The 23542-nt window shown below is 53.7% G+C and overlaps 1 protein-coding gene across 1 annotated transcript in view; it reads right to left on the bottom strand.

The window, feature by feature from the left end:
- IGSF21 (immunoglobin superfamily member 21) overlaps positions 1–23542 on the bottom strand; it is a 276364-nt gene that overhangs the window by 138228 nt on the left and 114594 nt on the right. The window contains exon 2 of the mRNA XM_018054731.1: positions 11262–11374. Coding sequence (XP_017910220.1) covers positions 11262–11374 — 113 coding nt within the window. The remainder of the gene's footprint in view (positions 1–11261; positions 11375–23542) is intronic.

The following is a 23542-nucleotide window of genomic DNA, read 5'->3' as shown; positions in this document are numbered from 1 at the left end:
GGAAGGAAAGCCTGATGCTGTAGAGAGGAATATTGCGTAGGAACCTAAAGGCAAATTGAAAGTGGTCAAACAGGAGATGGCAAGAGTGAACATCGACATTTTAGGAATCAGTGAACTAAGATGGACTGGAAGGGGTGAATTTAACTCAGATGACCATTATATCTACTACTGTGGACAGGAATCCCTCAGAAGAAATGGAGTAGCCATCATGGTCAACAAGAGTCCGAAGTGCAGTACGTGGGAGACGCTTAGGGGAAATGGATCACAGACCTTTACAGTTTAATGATGCCTGGACTTGGAAGTGCTCCCTGGAGGGAAGGGGGTCCCCCATCTCCTCCTTCGCATGTCCAGCCCCATGTATGACGCTCAGTGCTGAGCAGGGTCTTGGGAATGGCTGACATCCACAGGCCACTGAGTTCATGGGATGGATAGAGCTGGGATCTTTCCTTCAAATACCAAATGCATTGCTGTGTCCCGCTAGACTCCCCTATGCAACCACCTTCACAGTCTTGAAAAGAGATGCCATCGGTTCTGGATAGCAAGACTGGGGCATTTTGGAATAGGTAAGGCATTTGCTAGCTGATGAACGACATGCAAATGGAGATGGACCAAATAGAAGCGGTGGTGTCTTTACGCTGTCAGCAAAGGTTTGCCCAGAAGTTCAAGGTCAAACCCTTTTAATAGTCTCAACCTCAAGGCTTTGCCACAGCTGGTCTTAGCGCCCCCCTCAGCCCACTCCAGTCAGGCTTCTGCCTCCTCTCTAAGGAGGCTGCTCTGATCCAGGCCGCCAGTGGGCTCCATGATGCAAATTTGCGGACACTCCTTGATCCCTTCAAGTCCTCTCCCTGCAGCTCTGGGTGCAGATGACTCCTCTCTCTCTTGGACCACTTTCTTCCTTGGGGGTCCGGGTCGCCTCGCTCCGTCATCTTTCTTCATATCTTGCTGGCTGCTGCTTCTCAACCTCTCACTGGCTCACTTCTCTGTCTCCAAATTCTGGGCGCACAGGGTCCGCCCCAGGTGCCCTTCGCTTGGCCTCTCCCCCAAGTCAGCTTGTCCAGGCCCTTGGCTTTAGGTCCATCCATACTCTGTTGACCTCCAAGGGTAAATCTTTTGGTTCTGATCTCTCCCCAGGATCCCGGATTTAGCTTCCTCTGCTCCTCTGATTGTTCTATCTTCACATCTTAGCAGCACCTGGAACTTAACATGGCTGACAAAAAATCCTTCTGACCTTCTCCTCCGTATACCCCCCAGTCTCAGTAAGCAGCACCATCCCACATCTGGTGGTGAAACTGTGAAAGCCAGGCGCCACCCTGAATCTTGCCTTCCCCTGCCCTCCGCTTGTCAGCCAGCCCTTTGGGCTCTACCTCCAAGTCACAGTAGAGTTTCTTTGCCCTCCCGTCACCTCTACGACCGCGGTCCTGATCCCCACCCAAGCCTCTGTTACCTGAACTGTTCTAATAACCCTGCTTCCAATCTTACCTCCCGTGGTCCATTCAACCAGACATGACCTTTTAGTAAAGGTAACCAGATCCTGCTACTTCCCTGCTTGGACACCCCCCGCCCCCACCGAGCTTCCTGCTGCCCTTAGACCCACTCCAGACCCCGTGGCTTGAAGCTCGAGGCCTGCGTGAGTGATCCCGCCCCTATTCCTCACCTCGTCTCCTAAGTCTCCTTCCCTCACTTCATTCCGGCCACGCACTGGGCTCTCCCTCTGCTCTTTGAACACACAAAGCTCAGCCCCGACACAGGCCCTTTGCATTTGCTCTCTCCTCTGCCCAGAGTGTCCCATTTACCCCTCTTGGCATGGTGGGGTCCTTATTGCCTCTGAGGTCCCAGTTTAAATGGGAGTCTTTTCCTGACCACCCAGCCCCCTTCCATCGCATCAGCCTATTTTAATGATGTGTTTCACCGTTATCATTCCAGGCTTCCCAGGTGGAGCTGGTGGTGAAGAGCGTGCTTGCGAGCAGGAGACATAGGAGACCAGAGTCCGATCCCTGGGTCAGGAAGATCCCCTGGAGGAGAGCATGGCAACCTACTCCAGTGTTCTTGCCTGGAGAATTCCATGGGCAGAGGAGCCTGGCGGGCTCCAGTCCATAGGGTCGCAAAGAGCTGGGCACGACTGAGCGACTCAGCACGCCCCCGCCATTATCTGGTGTTTTCTTCTTATCTTTTCAGCTGACTCCTGGTCCCCCAGGCCCCCAGGTAAAGTCCATGAATTTAGGATCTAGTTGTCTTATTCCTTGATGCGCTCCCGGTGCCTCGAAGTATCTGCCTCGGTCACCACGTGCTGAACTAATGTTGAAGGAATGAATAGAGCAACCCCTCTACCAGTTTCCCAAACGCCAGGACTCGGTCCTGAGGTCTCAGTCCGGAAGATTATGGTGCAGGAACTGTAGGATGAGGCTCAGCTGTCGGTATGCTTTCGCTGATGCTGCTGCTGCTGAGTCACGTCAGCCGCGTCCAACTCTGTGCGACCCCATAGACGGCAGCCCACCGGGCTCCCCTGTCCCTGGGATTCTCCAGGCAAGAACACTGGAGTGGATTGCCATTTCCTTCTCCAGTGCATGCAAGTGAAAAGTGAAAGTGAAGTCGCTAAGTCGTGCCCGACTCTTGGCGACCCCATGGACTGTAGCCTATCAGGCTCCTCCATCCAAGGGATTTTCCAGGCGAGAGTACTGGAGTGGGTCGCTAGCCCCTCTGAAAATTCTAAAGGGCGGAATGGACAGCTCCTGCTCCTTTGCAACCGAACTTCCCTTCAAGACCAAGCATTGGGGCTGCAAGAGTAGCAAGTCACTCCGTGACCTCTAGAGGGAGCTCCCATCACTCCACTCCACGGAGTAGATGTCTGATAGGGCTTCAGGACAGATCCAATCTATGGTGGAGGGTGGAATTCAAAGACTGCAAGGGAACGAGACTCGGAAGGACGCTTGCTTCCTTTCTCTGTCGTTGCGTTTATCCTACAATCAGTTGCCCTTTGGTGGGCCTTCTCTCTGGTGCTTCCTCTTTCCTCTTATGTGACTGGGGTGACAAAATTCGGTACGGTACCTTCCTCATCAGGAAAAGCCTGCCCCTTTGGGAGGTCAGGGGGAAGGATGGAGACCTGGACAAGGCAGCTCAGCCAGCCTAACCCCGGCTCGGTGAAGACGGCTTCGTGTCTTCCTCGATCCCTCCCTCCCCCAGACCTTGGATCTGTAAGACCCGAGAGGAGGGTAACAAGGAGCAGCCAGACTGAGTGGCTGCCAGGCTGGGCTCCAAGCCAGAGGGGCCAAGGAGTGCTGCAGCCCAGTCCTCTGGGACGTGGGCCCTGGTCTCCACTCATCACCAGGAGTACACCTGCCTTCCTGCCCTTGTGATATCATCGGACTGTAATGACCCTTTATAATCATCATTTTCCATTTTGTTTCAGACGACAAAACATTGGCAAGGACGGAGCCTGACAGAGAGCCCACGCCAGCCAAGCCGTTCCAAAGCAGCGTCTTGTTTCAGGGAGAGCAAGTGAGAGTGAGAGTCGCTCGGTCCTGTCTGACTCTTTGCCACCCCATGGACTGTGCACTGTACAGTCCATGGAATTCTCCAGGCCAGGATACTGGAGTGGGGAGCCTTTCCCTTCGCCAGGGGATCTTCCCCACCCAGGGATCGAACCCAGGTCTCCCGCATTGCAGGCGGATTCTTTACCAGCTGAGCCACAAGGGAAGCTCAGAGAGGGCTAAGATCCACTGAAACGGTTAAGCCACATGATAACATTTCCAAGAATTAAGTCCAGTGAGTTCACCAGCGTAACCATATAGCAACAAAGAGGGTACCAGCTTTAAGGATCACCTCTGCCCATCTTTGCTGGCAAGGCGGGTGGTAGGATGGAACTCAGGAGTCTCATCATGGCGGTCCTCCCACAACAGCTTCCCTCTCTGGATCTCTTGTTACCAAGAGACACGAGAGGACAAATGGTGACCGTTTATTGAACCGTTCCCATAAGCTTTTGTTGGGTGGAATAAAAGGGACTGGGCTTGTTTAGTTGCAGACATTATCTTGTTTATGCCTGCAATGTAGGTGGTTTCATGCCCAATTTCAGATGAGGTTTCTAAAGCAGAAAGGTTAGGTCACTGCCCGAAGTCATGTGCCCAGCCTCCGGGCTTAATCCTTTCTCTAATGGCTCAGAGCAGCCATAAACCCACACTGCAGAGGCAGCCCCAGAGCAGGACCTCACCCCGGCCAAGCAGCATCGTGGAGGAGGCATCTCCGACCACTAAACAAACGCCCAGGCGCACACTCCCCACCAGGTGGGGGAGGCGCGGCAAGGGGCTTCTGAGAGTGGCGGCGTCATCGCTCTCGGTAGCTCGCCCCCCTATCTAGCTCCAAGGCGCTCTTACTGCGGCCTCGTAACCTGGGCCCAGCGCAGCTCTGGGGAACAAATCGTGAAGGAAAGAGACGAAACAAAAGAAAGATGATAAAATAAAACTGCTGTGAAAGGTTAAATTCCCAGGTTCTCTGTGGTTGTTTAATGGATTTCTATGACAGTAACAGACCTTTGGCTTTGCCTGCCGGGCAGGTGACCTCCAAGTAAATGAGTTTAGACAGCATTCCCGAATAACAAATGTTCCTTTCCCCTCAACCCCACACTCCACAAAGGCCCCTGAGGATACAAAGACTCACACTCAATCCCCAAGCAGACAGATATGATCAGCTGGACACAAAATCCCACCTGATATGGAAGTGGGCTACCTGGCATGGTCTGTCAAAACATGCATTTCCACCTCTAATATCTACTCATGTAGCAAATATTTACTGAGATGGCTCTCCATTAAGCATTGTGGATGTAGTGGGGAAAAGACGTGGCCTTTGTGATCAGGATGCTCATGGCCCAGTGGACAGACAGGTGTTTGGACCTAACGAGATACAAGTTGGAGTGCAGACACCCCCGACCCCCAGAGAGCAATCACAGAGGAGGAAGTGTCTAGAACTTCCTGCAGAAGTCAGGGAAGGGGCAGCATGAGCCAAGACGTAGCCTTTTCGGATGGCCTCAGTGTCTTTCTCTGAAAAACAGGCTTAACAATACCACCAGCCTCAGTGTCAGCGCGAAAATGAAATGCTAAGGAAGCGTTACTCGCTCAGTCATGTCTGACTCTTTGCGACCCCACAGACTACAGCCCGCCAGGCTCCTCTGTCCATGGAATTCTCCGGGCAAGGATACTGAGATGAGTAGCCATTCCTTTTTCCAGGGCATCTTCCTGACCCAGGAATCGAACCTGGGTCCCCTGCATTGCAGGCAGATTCTTTACCAGCTGAGCCAATAGGGAAGCCTCAGATGAAACGTAGCCATGTCTGTAAAGCCCTCAGTCCAATGCCTGGCATGGAGTAAGCGTTCAATAATGCTACTCACTCAGATTAGTGTTAGCAGACTCACTGAATGAGTCTCCAAGTTCAGGTATAAATGGATAGAAATGACTAAGAAGAGGATAACATTTATCATTTGTTTTCTAGAGTGAAGTGAAAGTCGCGCAGTCGTGTCTGACTCTTTGCGATCCCATGGACTACAGTCCATGGGACTCTCCAGGCCAGAATACTGGAGTGGGTAGCCCATCCCTTCTCCAGGGGATCTTCCCCACCCAGGGATCGAACCCAGGTCTCCCGCATTGTGGGCAGATTATTTACCAGCTGACCCACAAGGGAAGCCCAGGACTGCTGGAGTGGGGAGCCCATCCCTTCTCCAGGGGGTGTCCTGCACTGCAGGCAGATTCTTTACCAGCTGAGCCACCAGGGATGCGCTGTGTTCTAGAACCAAAGCGGAAGTGGAGGTTAAGTCGCTCAGTCGTGTTCGACTCTTTGTGACCCCGTGGACGGTAGCCCACCAGGCTTCTCCATCCATGGGGTTCTCCAGGCAAGAATACTGTAGTGGGTTGCCATTTCCTTCTCCAGGGGATCTTCCCGACCCAGGGATTGAACCCAGGTCTCCCACATTGCAGGCAGACGCTTTAACCTCTGAGTCAGTGGTTAACAGGGTAGCCCTGTTCTAGAATCAGGTCCAATCTTAATGCTAAAATCAGTTGCTTGTAAGGTGACAGCCTCCCATTGGCCAAGGGTGGCATTGCACCCTTACCCTATTCAGTTCAGTTCAATCGCTCAGTCTGAACTCAACATTCAGAAAACTAAGGTCATGGCATCTGGTCCCATCACTTCATGAGAAATAGATGAGGAAAGAGTGGAAACAGTGTCAGACTTTATTTTTCTGGGCTCCAAAATCACTACAGTCGGATGAGTCGCTCATCCGACTCTTTGCGACCCCATGAATTGCAGCACACCAGGCCTCCCTGTCCATCACCAACTCCCGGAGTTCACTCAGACTCACGTCCATCGAGTCGGTGATGCCATCCAGCCATCTCATCCTCTGTTGTCCCCTTCTCCTCCTGCCCCCAATCCCTCCCAGCATCAGAGTCTTTTCCAATGAGTCAACTCTTCGCATGAGGTGGCCAAAGGACTGGAGTTTCAGCTGTAGCATCATTCCTTCCAAAGAAATCCCAGGACTGATCTCCTTCAGAATGGACTGGTTGGATCTCCTTGCAGTCCAAGGGACTCTCAAGAGTCTTCTCCAACACCACAGTTCAAAAGCATCAATTCTTCGGCGCTCAGCTTTTTTCACAGTCCAGCTCTCACATCCATACATGACCACTGGAAAAACCATAGCCTTGACTAGACGGACCCTTGTTGGCAAAGTAATGTCTCTGCTTTTGAATATGCTATCTAGGTTGGTCATAACTTTCCTTCAAAGGAGTAAGCGTCTTTTAATTTCATGGCTGCAATCACCATCTGTAGTGATTTTGGAGCCCAGAAAAATAAAGTCTGACACTGTTTCCACTCTTTCCTCATCTATTTCTCATGAAGTGATGGGACCAGATGCCATGACCTTAGTTTTCTGAATGTTGAGCTTTAAGCCAACTTTTTCACTCTCCTCTTTCACTTTCATCAAGAGGCTCTTTAGTTCCTCTTCACTTTCTGCCATAAGGGTGGTGTCATCTGCATATCCAAGGTTATTGATATTTCTCCTGGCAATCTAGATTCCAGCTTGTGCTTCTTCCAGCCCAGTGTTTCTCATGATGTACTCTGCATAGAAGTTGAATAAGCAGGGTGACATATACAGCCTTACCCTATTAGCCACTGTGTATTTTGCAGGTAAAAGTAAAGCTATGTGCCCAAGCTCTGGAGAAGACTGAGAAGCTCAAATCTGGGAGGGAGACCCACACAACAGTGGAGAAAATGTGGGGAGATGACCATGATACCAGCTCCTCAGGGGCCTGAAAATGTCCCTGATGTCCTCTCTGTTTTCAAAGATGTCTTTTGAGAATGATAATCTTAACTCTGTCCCCTTGTCCCCTGCAGTCCAGTGATGGGAAGGTACACAACAAATACAATTCACTGTTTTTGAAATTCACTGTGAGTTTGCCTAGAAAGCTGGCTCAAAGAGCAGCCCCTTTCCCTCTTATCAGGAAAGTACAGGATATTCCAAGGAGGGGCCATGACATTTTCCTCAATCATCTACAGCAGGCTGTCCAACAGAACTGTACATGGTGACGGAAATGTTCTGCACCTGGTCCACCCACTGCAGCGGCCACTGATCACATGTGGCAAGTCTGACTGAGGAAATGAACTTCCAATTTAACCTGATTTAGTTGAACTTAAATGTAAATAGCGACATGTGACAAGCGGCTGCCACAGTGGACAGCACAGATCCAGGGGCTCTGATTATGTGCACTTTCTTGAGTCTCTTCTAGAGTTTCACCATCTTTGTCTATAATTTGGCTCGACCTTGGGGCAAAGCGTCCAAGGTGCAGGCCCTCGCCACCTCCTCCTATATCCCTGCTCACCTACTCCAGCCCTAAGAGCTCCATAAGCCAAGACTTTCCCCAAATGCTGAGCCAGAGGTCTTGTTGAGCCTGAGGGAAGGATCCCTTTTGCTTCACACCACTCCATCAGCTCCCCCAATTTACCCAAGTAATCCAATGCATTCGCTGCACTTCTGAAAGCTTAGGATGACCCCATTGCTAAGCTCATGCCTTTAGGACCAGAGGGGAGGCTGCTGGACGGGACACACGTTTTGGGTCATTTTGCGCCACTGGGCCGAGCGTGCAGAGGCAGCCTCATCACAATGACCTGCTTTTCCTGGCTAAAGGGCTTGGAGACACAGCGCTGGCCGGGCCTGTGTGATCTATTCATCTCCCTCCAAGGCGGGCTCTGTGGGCTCATTCGTGGAGGATGGGCAGAGGAAGCTGGGGAGGGAAGCAAACACACGTACAGAAAGCAAACAAAACAAACACGCTGGGCAGCCCACTGTTTCGGGGCAGGAGCAGGGGCAGGGGGAGCGAGGCTCTGGGGCTTGCCTGGGGGATCCGGCCCAGGAAGGAGACCGGGGCTTCCATTGAGGCTTCTCCCAGTCCCTCCCGCAGCCCCGCCTTGGTCTCGGCTCCCGGAGCCCCCAGCGTGGTCAGCTCTGGCCATTTGGCCGGCTCCTTGGCAAAGGAGGTGGCGGGTGAGGGGAGGCCAGAGCGGCAGCAGGAAGGAGAGGACTGGCCGCGCGGAGCTGCTCCTGGAGTCTGCTCCTGTCCCGCGCTCTGCCCCAACCCCACCGCCACAGACAGGCGTGCAGGGCTCCCTGGGTCCCCGGGACAGTACCCCATTGGCGGAGCCTGCTTCCGCACTCCAGCCACAGAATCGGATGGGCCCGGGCACTTGGCTTCAGTGCGTGATTTGCATGTGATTTGCATACATCTGCAACCACCCCACCCCCACCCCACCCCAATTCCAGACGCTTTCAGGTCAAAGAATGTGAAACGAAATAAAATAAATTAATCAGTGCAGCCTCCCGTAGCCTGATAGGCAGGGCCCGACACCCATAAGAGACATAACTGATTTTTAAAGCAGTCGATGGGGTCACAAGCCGAGATGGAGGTGGGGTGCGTGCGGTGAATGGAGTTGGGGGTGCTCAGCATTGGAGTAGAGAGGGGGAAGGGGGAAGGGGGTGTCTCCGTCTGCACTGGAACCTGGGCATCCCCAGTTTTCAGAGCGTGCACAGGTGAGCCACGTGGGAGGCTGCTCGTGGTTCCCCACACCTGGGCCTGGCACTGCCGTTGGCCGCACCCTGGCAGCCACCTCTGCAGGGAGACTTTCACCACTGATGCAGGAACATTCGATTTCAAACAAGAGTGAAGATAGCTGCTCCAAGGGATGGGGGAGCAATGAGATGCCTACTGGTATTTTCCTGTTTCCAAGACGCCTCCCGTCTTCACCCCTATTGTTCCCATTGGGTCTCCGCGTTTCCCTCTGCCAGCCGGGCAGGCCTCTCGCTACCCTTCACTCCACGGAAGGTCGGGGCAGAGACGCAGTGCCATTGTCGGCAGCGAGCGGAGTTAATTTATCGCAGCCCTCTGCCAGGTGCTAATGAGACGCTCACAGCGTGTGTCAGCCAAGCGGTTCCCGTATCATGTAAATACGCCTCTTAGTGATGCGGTTCGCGGCACTATTTAACATTTATGCCTTGACTTTCTCTAGGCCCCAGCGATGTCTCCAGGAAGGAAACCTCACCTGAAGCTGGGGCCCTCAGGGGAATCAAATGTCAGATTCACACCTGTGGGTTCCGGGAGGCTGTGAGCTTGGGTGGAGGGTCCTTGGAGTGATTCTAAATGGGAGAGGGCTACAAGGCTAAGATGGAGAAGAATGATGTTGCTTAAAAGGAACCCAGGTCACAGCGCCCAGCGTAACCACAGCGATCGGAAAAGAATGACTCAAAGGCAGACAGCGCAAGAAGGCACAGTAAGGAGAGGATGGTTCAGAGCAAGGCTGGACCGACAGCAAGGAGGCTAGGCGCCCAGTTCTGAGTGATGGCTCGGATGGCGAGGCCTCCCCAGCAGGATCCTCTGACGCTGGGTTTCCTTGCACTGAGCACCGCGGGGGTGGCAGTAGCTTGAAGGAGCTCAGGAACCGTTTCCAGACGCCTGATCACCAAGCAGTGCCCGCCCAGCCCCCACCTCCCACCCCCTCTCCACGCCACACCCCGTACCTCCAGAGCAATTCCCCTTGACTGTATCACCCATTGGTTTCACTTTGAAAAGGGCAACACAACTCAGCAGAGGCTGGAGAAGGTCGGGTTTTGATCAGCGGCTGGCAAACTATGGCCGGTAGACCAATGCAGCCTACAGCCTGTTTTTGTGTGACCCATGAGCCCAGAGTGGTGTTTTACCTTTTTCAATGGTTGAAAGAATAAAAAAGGAGGAGACTGTGCGACACGTGAAAATTACACGAAATTCAAGTGTCTGTAAGTAACATTTCACCGGAACACTGCCATGCCGTTCCATCGACATGCTGTCTGTGGCTGCTTCTGCACTGGAGCAAGAACTGGGTGGTTGCAACAGAAACCATACGGCCCCAGAGAGGAAAATGTTTACTATCTGGGCTTCACCAGAGGGTTTGCCAACCCCTGTTGTAGCTCACAGAAAGGGAGCGCTCCACCCAACCCAAGATGGCGGCACCCTGTTCTATGTACAGCTGAGTGCCACATGGCAAGAAAGTCAACGCCAACTCGAGCTTCTCCGGAGCCCAGACAGCCTCGACTTCCTCGTGGCAAAGCGAGACCAGGCCGGGATGCCCGGTCCACGCACACAGATATGTATCTCGGTGGTTACAAAGGCCAACACTTGCTCCCAAGACCCCAAGCTGGTTCTCCTGTTGCCAACACCAGGGCCCTGGGTAGATGGGCATCTGCTCATCTTTATCAACATCCCTTCTCAGATCTCCTTAGACCTTGGTGCCAGACACCAGTCCTATGTGTAATCAGATTAGAAGGCAGACTACATCTGTAATTTGATTTTTAAGAAGGCAGGAAGCTGTCCTGTTCTCTCTCCTCTGCCAAAAGCATTACCCAAATCCTCATGCCCCAAATTTCACCCTTCAGCATTCTTTAATTACCCTGCAGTCAGTGCATTCGGTGTTAGTAACTAGTACTCGGGTCGCAGAGGGTTTCCTGAGCATAAGGGCGTGTTAGGACATCAGAGATGCCAGGACAAGATAGACTCTGAGGTCAGAAGGGAAGACTGGGCAGAGGGATCTCTACGGAGGGATTCAGCAAAGGAGGGTCAGGCAGAGGGCACAGGACAGCTCAGGGCTGGTGAGGGCTGAGGGCATCGCCGATCCCACGGGGGTCTCCAGAGAGGCTCCGGGGACTCCGCCCCCATCCTGGTCAGAGCCACGGGGCGGGGCGGACCGCAGAGGGGACTTACCCGGTACCACACGATCTCACGCATGCGGCCATCGGTCTTGAAGTTACACTTCAAGGTCACGGCATCACCAGCCACCACGGGCGGGAGAGGCTCAATGTTGACAGTCAAGTAGCCTGTGGAGGAAAGGGGAGAGGAGGTGAGGGTGTGGGCTGACCCGAGGGCTGGCGCCCTGGTGGGGTGAGGGGGCCTCCCCGGCTGCAGGTGGCGCTGTCTGCACTGGAGTCCACGTGAGAGGGGACGTGAGTGGCGCTCGCCCACCTCACTTCCTCCTCACTGGTGCCTCCCTTTCTGAGAACCTCCCTGGCCCTCAGGGATCCCATCAATCCTGCAGATGCTCCTTGGGATGAACTGTCCCGTGAAAGCAGGCCTGCTGACTCCTGGAGGAAACGCTTCAGTGTATTTCTGTCGGATGTCCCAGACCTTCCATCCAACACTACTCCTCCCCACTTCTTTTAGAAAGCTGTGACGCGCGTCAGCTCTGTAGGAAATGAACAGGCTGAGATGCATTTCCGAGGGCTTCCGTGAAGCTCCGATGGTAAAGAATCTGCCTGCAATGCAGGAGACCCAGGTTCGACTTCCGGGTTGGGAAGATGCCCTGGAGAAGGGAATGGCTACCCACTCCAATATTCTTGCCTGGAGAATCCCATGGACAGAGGAGCCTGGCCGGCTACAGTCCATGGTCGCAATGGGTCAGACAGGCGGCTAACACTAGTGTTTCCAAACCTATTTGAATAGGGGTCCCTTAGCCAACCCTTAAACCCCATCAGCATCCCATGCACCCAGACCCTGGAATGCCGATTTGGTGTTCTAGGTACTTCTGCATTTCCAGCCTCAGAAAATTTCTCCTGGTGAGAGAGGAACAGAGACCTGGGAAGCTGCTGCTTTGTTTCCTGAACCCCCAACCCCCATCACACACACCTTGCAACCCTGGGCCATGGTGGGGGTGGGGGTGGTGGGAGTGTGACGGGCTGATGGCCTGGGAGGGAGTCTCGATTGTCCAAAAGCACAGATGGTGTTTCTCGCACACCAGCTGTCCCCGGAATCCCTGCCCAGCTCCCAGGAGCAGGGGCTTTTCTCCTGATAGACACAGCCGGGCAACACTGATGCCTCCTCACCAAAGTCCAGCCTGCTGAGTCCTCTGACCCACCCGTCTGCCTCCCAGAGCCCCATCGTGAGGGCAAGGAACCCACTCCAGCTTGCCGGGCGATCTCATTCTTGGGCTGATCATCCAGGCTCATGGGATTGGCTTCCTGCCGGTTGATATCCAACCATTGATCTAATGGATCAATCCAGTCCGATTGTCTTAATGAGAAAACTAGCCAGGATGGGCTCAGGGATTTCAATTGTGCAGGCGACCTGAGCAGATGGGGCCCAGGGGTCTGACCCCTGCCTGGAAGTTAATGGTTACAACATTCTGCAGAAAGGAAAAAAGAATCGACCTCGAGGGGATCAATTTGGAAGCTGGAGGCAGACTCAACCAGTGTGGTCCAAAGCTTCAGTTCCCAATGCCCAGGGCAAAGGAGTGAAGCTGGGGCCCACCCCAGGCAGCCTCTAACTTAGACCAAAGGCCAGGCTCACAGGAAGTCCCAGAGAACACATGGCCCGCAAGAGCAGTGGCCGAGCTAAGTGGAAGGAGGGCCCATCTTCTGTCCCCTTCTCTCCTCGTCTATTCTGGCCCAGACTGTGTTCCCACCTGCTCTGAGCAGGCCCTGGGCCGTATCCAGGAAGCAGAGTGGCTTGAGCATTGCCTTGCTCTCTGGGAATGGACAGTGGTGGGGCAGATTCACAACACGACCCCACTGGACCAGGAGGATGACAGGTAACCGTGAGGGGCTAGGGGAGGGGAGAGGGGAAACCTGACCCAGCCTGGATGCTCAGCGATGCCCCCAAGCCCCGCGGGTGCCAAACCATGACAAACAAGGAGGCCGCCTGCCGGAAGATGAACCCCAAGGGGAGGGAGGACCCTGGCGCAAGCCAAGTGTGATACAGTAACAGTGGTTCCCATTTCCATGGCACCTGTTCTGTGCCAGCCACCGGACTCTGCGCTTAATACACACTCACTCACCTAATTGTCATGACAATCCTAAGAGAGAGGACCTAGGATTAGCCGACTTCCCACACGGAAACAGAGAGGCTAAGTAACCTGCCGAGATCACGTAGCTATAAGTGGCAGCGCTGGGATTCAGACCCAGACCTTCTGATTCTATTATGACTGCCATTCTGCCGTGCTACACACAGCTACTGATGGACGCAGTGAGGGCGGGCCGGCAAACGCTTCCCATCCAACACAACAACAAGGGTGTGTTGCTGGGGGGAGGGCGTGTGACAGGAGACGAGGACCTGACCCGCTTCTGTATGGGTCCCAGCCTGACCCGATGCCCACCTTTCCAGTAGGGCTGCCTTAACTCTGGGTGGGGGGCGTGTCTCACTTTTGGAACTACAACTGAGATGAGCATCATTTGTCCAGATGGCTGAGGAGCTCAAGACAAGAGAATGGTCCTTCCCACTGGAAGGAGACAGAAAGGACAGATTCTCAGATGCATAAATCTTCCAGCCAGCCCAAGGTGGGTACAGATGGTGCGCGTGTGAGGCGGGCCGGTGGGGGGGTGCCAACTTGCAGCGTCACCGTTTCCTGGCGAGCCCTGAGGGAATCACAGGCGTGAGTCCAGTGGGCATTGGAGGAAATGGTGGAAGCGCTGGTTTTTATTGAGAATCTATTCACTTCCAGTCCATCCTAAAGGAGATCAACCTTGAGTATTCATGGGAAGGACTGACGCTGAAGCTGAAGCTCCAATACTTTGGCCACCTGATGCGGAGAGCCAGCTCATCAGGAAAAGACCCTGATGCTGGGAAAGATCGAAGGCGGGAGAAGGAAGCGACTCATTCCCCTCATTTTTGCTGTACAGCAAAGTGACTCAGACACACACACATGCACACACACACGCGCACACACACATGCGTGCACACACGCGCGCGCACACACATGCACACACACGCGCGCGCACACACACGCACGCACACACACATGCACACACACACACGCACACACGCACACATGCACGCACACACACATGCACACACGCGCGCACACACACACACACACTCTCCCCCGTGTTCTTTTCCATTCTGGTCCGTCACAGGGTGTTGAATGTAGTTCCCTGGGCTGCACCGTAGGGCCTTCTTGCTTATCCATCCCGTCTGCAATAGCTCGCCTCTGCTAATCCCAACTTCCCTCCCCTCCCCGCCCCCGCCCCCCAGCAGCCACAAGTCTGTTCTCTGCGCAGAGCGGGGCTCTTGCGGGGCCTCTCTTCAGCCTGTCCTCAGCTTCGTGGAGAGGACTCCTCGTGGGTCTCCTGGCTCTGATCCCAGGAGAGGATGAGATGAGATGGGGATGAGATGGTTGGATGGCATCACTGACTCAAGGGACGTTAGAGCAAACTCTGGGAAATAGTGAAGGACAGGGAAGCCTGGAGGGCTGCAGTCCATGGGGCTGCCAAGAGTTGGACACGACTCAGCAACTAAACAACGTTCACTGCCTGGTACTATGCCAGACACTAGGGATACAATAATGAGAATAGGCACATCCTGCTGACGTTCCAGCAGAAGAGACAATAGCCAAAGGACCAAATGATGGGAAATGTGCCCAGCGTAATGAAGAAAAGAGAATCAGCGTAAAGCAAAGGAGAGTAATGGGAGAAGGGTCGATCTGGACAGGGTGCAACCCAGGAGGCCTTTTTGAAAGGGCCAGAGTAAAGCAAAGTGTGAGCCGTGTGTGATTCTAGGGAGCGAACACTGCAGACAGAAGCTGTCACACGTGCAAAGGCCCTGAGATTGGAGTGTGCTTTTGATTCGCCAAACAGGCAGTGGTGGGAACCTTTTTGTACCATTGTGTCCTCTGAAGACCATCCGTGACTGAGCATCTCACAGGACCAGGATGAGGGTGGGGCAAGTGAGGTGCCTAGGGTGCTGGATTTAAGGAGGCGTTTACTCCTCCTGCCCTGCCGGAGTCCTCTGGAGCAAACACTAGCAAACGCTGCCCTCAGGAAGTGACTGTGGCTCCCACTCCTGAAGCTTCCCTCCTTGAAGTCACAGAGGGTGGGGGATGGGGGTGAATCACTCCCAGCTGAGGACCCTCCTCTTCTTGGACCCCCTGGGAGCGGCTGGGGCAGAGGAGGGGGAGGGCCAGGCCACAGAAGAGGCAGGAGGTCTCAGTTCTAAGGATAAAAACCTCCTTCCCCGGGCACATGGCACTTTCTGGATTTCCCAGAAACGTCCCTCCCACTTTTCCGCCGGCTCCTGCAGCAGTCTGCCTGTGCCTTCCTTGTAAGATGCCGCGGTTCCCGCGTGGGTCACATGGGAGGCGGACTGTCTGTCTGCACATCTGCCTCTCCTTCTGGAAAGTGAGTTTCATTAATATCAGTGGAGTACTGAAATAAGCATATGAGTGCTGCTTTTTGAGCTTCCTTCTGGGCAGGCAATCTCGGTCCTCACACCACCCGGTGAATACGACTTCTCTGCCTCAGAGGAAGAACGGCAGGTCAGAGGGATGCAGGGCCCGGCTCAGTGCTGCTGCCAGGTAAGCAGCAAAGCTGGGGTTTGGACCCGGATCTGTCCGACTCTGAGGCCAGTCTTTCCTTTGCTACCGCCCAGAGCAGTCATGAAACTCGCAGGTCTCGTGAAGATGCTGGGGCTCGCCTGTGATTGACCGTTGTGTCGACTGCATCTTCAGCAGAAGCCTGGCCCTCAGGGTGGGGAAGGTGACAGGGAGAGATGGAGACTGCAGACACAGTGGTCTGGGGTGGGGGCAGGCCCCAGCGACGGATGGGGGGCCCCGTTCCCTCCAGGCTTGAGAGCCTTACCATGAAGTTGGGCTCTCTGGAGCTTTCCCAGCCAAGGCCAGGACAAGCCTCAGGCAACGCGTGGGCTCTGACTGTTGGGTCTGGAGGCAGGATCAGGGCTGGGAAGGGAGGGAAGAGCAGGTGGCAGGGTGCCTTTCTGACCTACGTACCAGGCGAGGATTGCATCACCCATCAACACCTGGGTCACAGGTGAGAATCAAACAGACACACGCTGGAGAGGGAAGAGCGACGGTTCATGGCCAAGGAGTTTTCTTGCAAGAGAAAACCACAGCGAAAGTTCTCTAGGTCCAGCAAACCTTCCTTCAGCTCCTATGTCACAGGTTTTCATCACCTTCTGAAGACCCCGCTTTGGTTCTTTTTCTGAAAATACCCTCCCCACCTCCTTTGCTTCTCCTACCCACAGACTCTCAGCAAATTTGAAGTCAGTTATCTGGTTCAAGTTACTCACCCCACGACTCAGTCATCACCAGGCAGGTTATGTGGCTGCTAAGGACTCAGTTTCCCCATGAGTAATGGTGATGTCCCACATGGTGAAGCATGTTTTAGGAGTTTGCTCATCATGACCCCTGCCCACAGCGGGGCACCCCTGAGCCTCCACCAGATCCCTGTTCCCTCCCGGTCCCCACTGTCCAGGAAGGGCGGTCCCTGGATGGAAGTGGGAAGAGTGGGATCTGACATGTGGAAGCTAGTCAGAGAGTGGGAGCAGGTTCAGGGCTGAGCCTTTCACCCAGGTGTCCCATCCGGGCTGCGGTCAGAGCCAGGAGACCCACGAGGAGTCCTCCCCATGAAGTGGAAGACAGGCTGAGGAGAGGAGCCCCCAGGAGCCCCGCTCTGTGCAGAGAACAGACTTGTGGCTCTGGGGGGTGAGGGCGGGGAGGGGAGGGGAGGGAATTTGGGATTAGCAGAGGCGAGCTATTGCAGACTGCAGATGGGATGGATAAGCAAGAAGGCCCTACTGTGCAGCCCAGGAAACTGCATTCAACACCCTGTGACGGACCAGAATGGAACAGGACACGGAGGAAAGAGAGAGAGAGAGAGTGTGTGTGTGTGTGTGTGTCGCTGAGTCACTTTGCTGTACAGCAGAAAATAAACACAACGTTGTAAATCAACTATACTTCAAAATTTTTTTTAACTAAAAAATAAATAAAACCATGCATAGGCGAAAAAAGAGCCCCCTTCTGCCAGGATCGCTGAATCAAGCTCCTGGATGGGTGGGAAGGGCAGGGATGGGAGAGATGGGTCCACGCAGCCACCAGGAGGCAGCGGATCTGGCGGAACAAGCACGAGAGATGAATTGTGGGCTCCGCTGCGAGGCCCGCCGGCTCTGGGAACTCAGGTGAGCCGCCCCTCTCTCTGGGCCTGTTTTTTCTCATCTGCAAGATGAGGGGTGAACTGTATTTTTTGGGTTTTCCAGCTCTGATCAGTCCCACGTCAGATGTTCACTGAGCTCAAATCCTGATACCACCATGGCATATACGACGCGTCTCCATTTCTCTGAGACGGGAACTTGTCCATGAAGCAGCTAAAGACGGAGCTCTGTCTTTCTCGGCATTAAACTTGCCACCAATCAGCCTTGATGCATGAGCCTCCACACCCCACCCCCGGCCCCCACCAAGCACGGTATCGAGAAGCAAGATCAGAAGTGGAAACGGATTCATCTTAACTAAGCGGTTCATTATCCTGAACGGGACCATCACTCTCGCCCTCTATCTCTGACAGCGTTTATGCCGCTCCCGTTAAGACACATTTAGCAAAGTCGCAGGCGATATTTAGGAATCAGGCACCCTCCCAGTGGGGTGGTGACAAACGGCTCCTCTATCCGGAAACCCGCCTCGAGGCATCCCAGCATTGCACCCCTCCCTTTTCCCAACTCGGGGTGGGGGATGTATCCAGAGGGCCGGCTCATGTCTGGCCTCAAGGGTAGAGGGCAGTCAGGGAGGGCTTCCGTGGGAGGGGCACAGGCCCGCTGTGATTTAGTGAAAAGAGGCATGAATTATATCAGGTGATTCTATCAGTCTGCCCAGGACCGAGGGGTTTCCTGGGACAAGTGCTTTCAATGCTAAAACTAAATGTTTGCTAGATGTGGGCGCCACTTAAGACATAGCTTGTGAGATAGGGTTTGTCTTGGGCTTCCTGCCTCCACGGATGCCCTTCAATCCTCCTCCACAGCAGCAGCCAGTGTGCGTTCTTTAAAATGTGCTCCCTGGCCTAGGAAAGGGCCTCCAGAGCTTCCCGCCACTCCACAGAAAGGGAGGCCGGGCCATGGAGAGTGAGGTGAGCTGGCCCAGGCCTGGATCTCACGGCTCAGCCAGGCCCGACTGTGTCTGCTCTTCATCACACATGGACTCTGACTCCTCTCCAGGCCCAGCACAGGCCTCACTCTTGCTCATCCTTCAAGGAGTCGCAGGTCTCACTTCCACAAGAAAGCTCTCCCCGACTCCCCAGGTCATCGCAGTCCCCCTGTTCACCCCTCCCTTCCGACCACTTAGGACACTTAAAGTTCCTGCGATGATGTGTTCATTGTATGTTCTCCGTGCGCAGGGCCAGCTGTCTCTATCTGTGACACCTGTGTGGCTAGAGCAGTGCCCAGACCTGCGCATGTGCTGAAAGAAGAAACGAATTAATTCTGCCCATCCTCTAGACTGTTCCATAATGAGAGCAGGTGCTGTCCCCAGGAGGGCCTTCACAGAAGTGCCTCCTCAGAAGCGCCTCATCCCTGTGGTCCGAGGCAGCCCCAGCCGAAGGGGCCGTGACCCCAGGTGCCTTCTGAACCTGCCTCTTTGACCACATCCGCTTGGGCTGATGTTGACGCCATCTGAGAGCATCCTCTAGGGCTCCTCAGAGAGGTCAGGCGGGAAGCCCCTTGTGGTGAGTGGCCGTCCCATCGGGGATGGTAGGATACGAGACATAACAAGGGGGTCAACAGACAGCCTGGAGGGTAGAGCAGAGGCCACAGGCGGCAGGAGCCATGGGTACAGGCTGCAGAACCCAGGCCCAGCAGCACTTGCAGGGCCTGCAGGGCCCTGGGGCAGGAACGTGGGCGCCATCTAGGCAAGGCGACTGAGGGAGCTGGCAGGCTCAGGGCTGGGGCCAGAGCTGCTGCTGCGTCTGGACAGTGTCCTGTCTCTCCTGGAACACTGTGCTGAGCTGGGGTCCTGCCTCCCTCTCTTCTCCTGTCGCCTGCCCGTCAGCAGAGGTAACCAGGTACCTTGCAGCAGACGGGTTGTGTGCATACGTGCTAAGCCGCTGCAGTCGTGCCTGGCTCTTTGCAACCCCATGGAGCTCGCCAGGCTCCCCTGTCCATGGGATTCTCCAGGCAAGAATACTGGAGTGGGTAGCCGTGTCCTCCTCCAGGGGATCTTCCCGACCCAGGGATCAAGCCCGTGTCTCCCACGGCTCCTGCATTGCTAGAGGGTTCTTTACTGCTGAGCCACTGGGGAAGCTGCTGGCTATTGCCCTGTGTCCCAGCTGGCCTCTCTGTGCCCACCTTCACCCCTGCCCATCCCTCTGATTCCAATTCCCCTCGCCCTCTGCTTCCTTCACTCCACACACAGGAAGAGTGGTGGGTTCAGATCAAAGGACCTTCTTGCCAAGCCTGGTTCTGTGTGATCATGAGAAAGTCTTTCTGTATCTCCGAGCTCATTCTCTGAGCTCATCATCACTCCTCTGAGCTCATCCCTACCCCAGGGCCTTTGCACCTGCTGCTCCCACCTCTCAGAACAATCTCTCCCCAGACGCTCATGTGGCTCAAGACCTCAATGCTTCCTCTGCTCAAATGCCCCTGCCGTGGAGAATCCTTTTCTAATCATCCTGTCTATATAACATTGTATCCTTATCATTCTCTGACTGTCTACCCTGCGCTTCTCTTTTTAAAATATTTATGATTACCGGATATATATTTATTTGTTGATTATCTGCTGACATCTTACCCTCACCCCCGCATCCAGTACCCACCTGGGCTGCAAGCTCCACGTGAGCAGAGGCTTCGTGTGCGTGCACGTGTGTCTCCGAGCAGAGGCTTCTTGTCTGTGCACGTGTGTCTCCGAGCAGAGGCTTTATGTGTATGCATGTTGTGCGTGCGTCTCAATCCTTTTTCTTTTTCCTGTTGTTCAGATTGGATCATTCCTACTGAGCTATTTCAAGTCTGCTGACTTTTCCCTGTCCGCCCTATCCTGTTACTGAGTCTATCCAATGAGTCTTTAAAAGTCAGTTATTGTATTTTTCATTTCTAAAATTTCTATTTGGCTCTTCTTTATATCCTTTATGTCTTTATGGAAACTTTGTGTCATTTGTTTCAAGATGATTTGTGATTGTTTGCTCAAGTACTTTTGTTACCTTAAAGCCCTTGTTAGATAATCCCAGCACAGGTGTTCGTCTCATCATTGGAGTCTTTTAATCATCTTTGCTCCTGTAAGTTGAGATTTTTGCAGTTCTTTGTACATCATTATGTCGTGTGACTTTTACTTTGTATCTTGAACATTTTAAGTATTACTTTGTGAGACTCTAGGTCTTATTTATATTAATTGTTCAGCAGTACTTTGAAGGCTGGTGTTCTTCCCCAAACTGCCTGCTACTATCTATGTTTCAGATTTTTCAAATAGATGTCCACACATTCTGTCTAGGTCTCAAAGCTGAATTAACGGAAAATAAAAAGATGCTGGGCTTGACTCCACTTCACCATAACCAGAAATCCTTGGGTTTGTGGTTTTTAATCACTACTTTATCCCTTAGAAATTAGAACAGTTCCTGGCACTTAATAGTATAAGTATTAATAGAAGCTCAATAAATATGCATTAAATGAATGAAAAAACCTAAGCAAATGAGCATGTGGTATCTGGCTGCTTTCAAAGGATATCTATAATTATTACCTTATTGATTACCATCGCAACCCTGGGGAATAATACCCCCAGTTTGGAGTTAAGGAGACTGAGGCTCGGAGATACAGAAAGACTTTCTCGTGATCACACAGAACCAGGCTTGGCAAGAAGGTCCTTTGATCTGAACCCACCACTCTTCCTCCATCCCATGGGAGGCCCTGTCCCTTCCTTCCAAGCGGAGAAGCTCAGGACAGGAGCGGGTAGAGGGACGAGGTGCCCAGAAGCACTCAAGAAACCTTTCTTGCAGTGCAGTGCAGTCATACAGCTCTGCAGGACGCGGCACTTCCGCATCGGGGCAGGCAGATGGCTGACCACCGAGGCCATTTTCAAGTTCAAAAACAGCAGAAGGTTCCAGGAAGGCTGGATGATGGATCTGAGACCTTTTCTGGGACTGTGAGTGACCTGAGGCTGGATGGGTGAATTTGTCCCTTCCCATTCCTGACACACTGTCCTCTGAACCCAGCTCTGGACAGTTCCTTTGGCCCAGAAGTGCCTACCTTGTGTCACCCAAGTCACCACTTGTTGATTCAAAGTAACTAGAGGAGAGTCGAAAGCAAGGGAACACCATCTCTCTATCAGAGGGCAGGGGCAGTTTCTGCCATCAGACTAGACGTCCCATGAGGACAGAGACAGTATTCCACCCTCTTCTGTGTCTGGGAGCGTAGACGTGGTGCAGAGAACTCTGAGGACCCTTCTTCCCTGGAGAACCAGCTTGGACCACATCAAGACTTGACCTGGGGCAGGCAGACAGTCGGGTGGTGGCAGCCGCTCCACCTTCAGAGAGGACCGTGGAAGCCAGGGCCACAGGATTCCTCACGCCACCCTCCCCTTTCTGCAGGGCTGGGGTTTATCTCCACGTGGTAACAGGAGCTCCACGCACCACCACCCATGAAGAAAAGAGGTCACCCCATCTCATGAAGACAAACACCAGAGCGTGGCACCGATGACAGCCCCCTGGATGCTGCAGCCATGTAATTACTGCCATAAGAAATATTATTACAACAGACCAATTACTGCAGCCATATCTTTCAGGCAGGTGCCGGGGGTTGCGTGAAATAACCCTCCCCTACTGGGCTAACTGGTGCTGTCAGCCCCCACCTCCTTGGCAGCAGAAACAAAGGTGGGACAGAGGGTGGAGGGGCTCTTTTAAGGAAAGAAAGCTTCTGAACAAAGAGCAGAGGTTAATAGCTCATTTGTCTCCGAGATGGATCAATTCTTCCTCTCCAGTGGCTCTCAGAAGTGTGTCTGCCCTCTGCCGATCCTGCCTTGGTGTGGGCCCTCAAACTTCCCCCCAGGGCCCTGCACAGCCTCCTTGCTGGTCCCCAGTCTCCAGCCCTGTCCCTCCGATGCCTCCACCACACTGGAGGCTCCACGATGTTTCTCCAGTGCGTGTGTGGTGACGCCACCTCTCTGGTTAATGTCATGCAATCTCCCCACCCCATTGCCTTCCAATTCAGGGTCAAGTTCAGCTTCTGTCATGGCCAACCGGGCCCCTAATGGTCTGGCCTCTCTCAGCCTCCCCAGCTCAATCAGTCTCTCACTGTGCTTGCGCGACCCACGCCCCAGCCCTCCCAGACGTTCTCAGGCTCTTCTTTTAGCCCGTGCCATTTCCTCTTCCCAGGTTGCCCCTTTGCTCTCAGTGCACCCAGGGAAATTTGTACACAGCCTTCCAGGTTCGATGCCGCAGTCACCCCATCCCTGATTTCCAGGAGTCTGACACGCCCTCATCTAAGAACATGGGGGGAGCCCTCATCTAAAAACACAGCCCCCGTGAGCAGCTCAGACACAGCCGGTCCTTATCGCACTGTAGTATCACAGAGTTCTTTGTGTATGTCTCTGCCATCAGGCTGGCAGTTTCTTAAGGTCAGGGGCCTAGCGCGCATCCCTGGAGGATATTTGGCATGTGATCAGTGTTTCGGCCCGGGTGCCGCAGGCAGGAAGTAATGGGTGGCCTAACACACGTGCAGTGCACAGCACAGGGCTTGGTGAGCGGTGGAGCCCGGAGCCCTGTGGATGCAGCTGCTGCCCAGCGAGCTGATGCCACACTTATGACCCGAATCCTTCTTTGTCTGCTCGTTGCCTTTAGAATTTAGTCCAAAGCCCCTCCCCGACACTCAGAGCCTGCTTCCCTCCAGCTCATCTCTTGCCCCTCTGCCTTTTTTCAAGCTGAGTCTCAGCCATTCTGAACTACTTAGAGCTTCTGAAATATGCTTTGTCCGGCTACTGGGTCCTGGCACCCAGTGTGTTTTGCCTGGAATACCTGCTGTCACTTTACCCCCATCACGTCAATAAACCCTTCAGATCTGAGCTTGATACCATTTTCCCTAGAGGCTGCCCAGCATACACCCTAACTCCACCTGCCTTGCACCCTGAACTCCCAAATCATGGGTAAGTGCCCTTCTCATAGCATCAGAAATAACCCTAACATGTTACATGGGGTCACCTTTTTTTTTCTTTTTTGGCAGTCCGTCTGCCACCGTTGTGAACTAACTATGAGCTCCTGGAGGATGAGCTCCAAAAGCATGACTCAGTAACTTCTCGCTGG

Source organism: Capra hircus, chromosome 2, assembly GCF_001704415.2.
Source record: "Capra hircus breed San Clemente chromosome 2, ASM170441v1, whole genome shotgun sequence".
NCBI lineage: Eukaryota > Metazoa > Chordata > Mammalia > Artiodactyla > Bovidae > Capra > Capra hircus.
The sequence above is the reverse complement of the archived record's forward strand: the minus strand, read 5'-3'. Positions and strand labels throughout refer to the sequence as shown.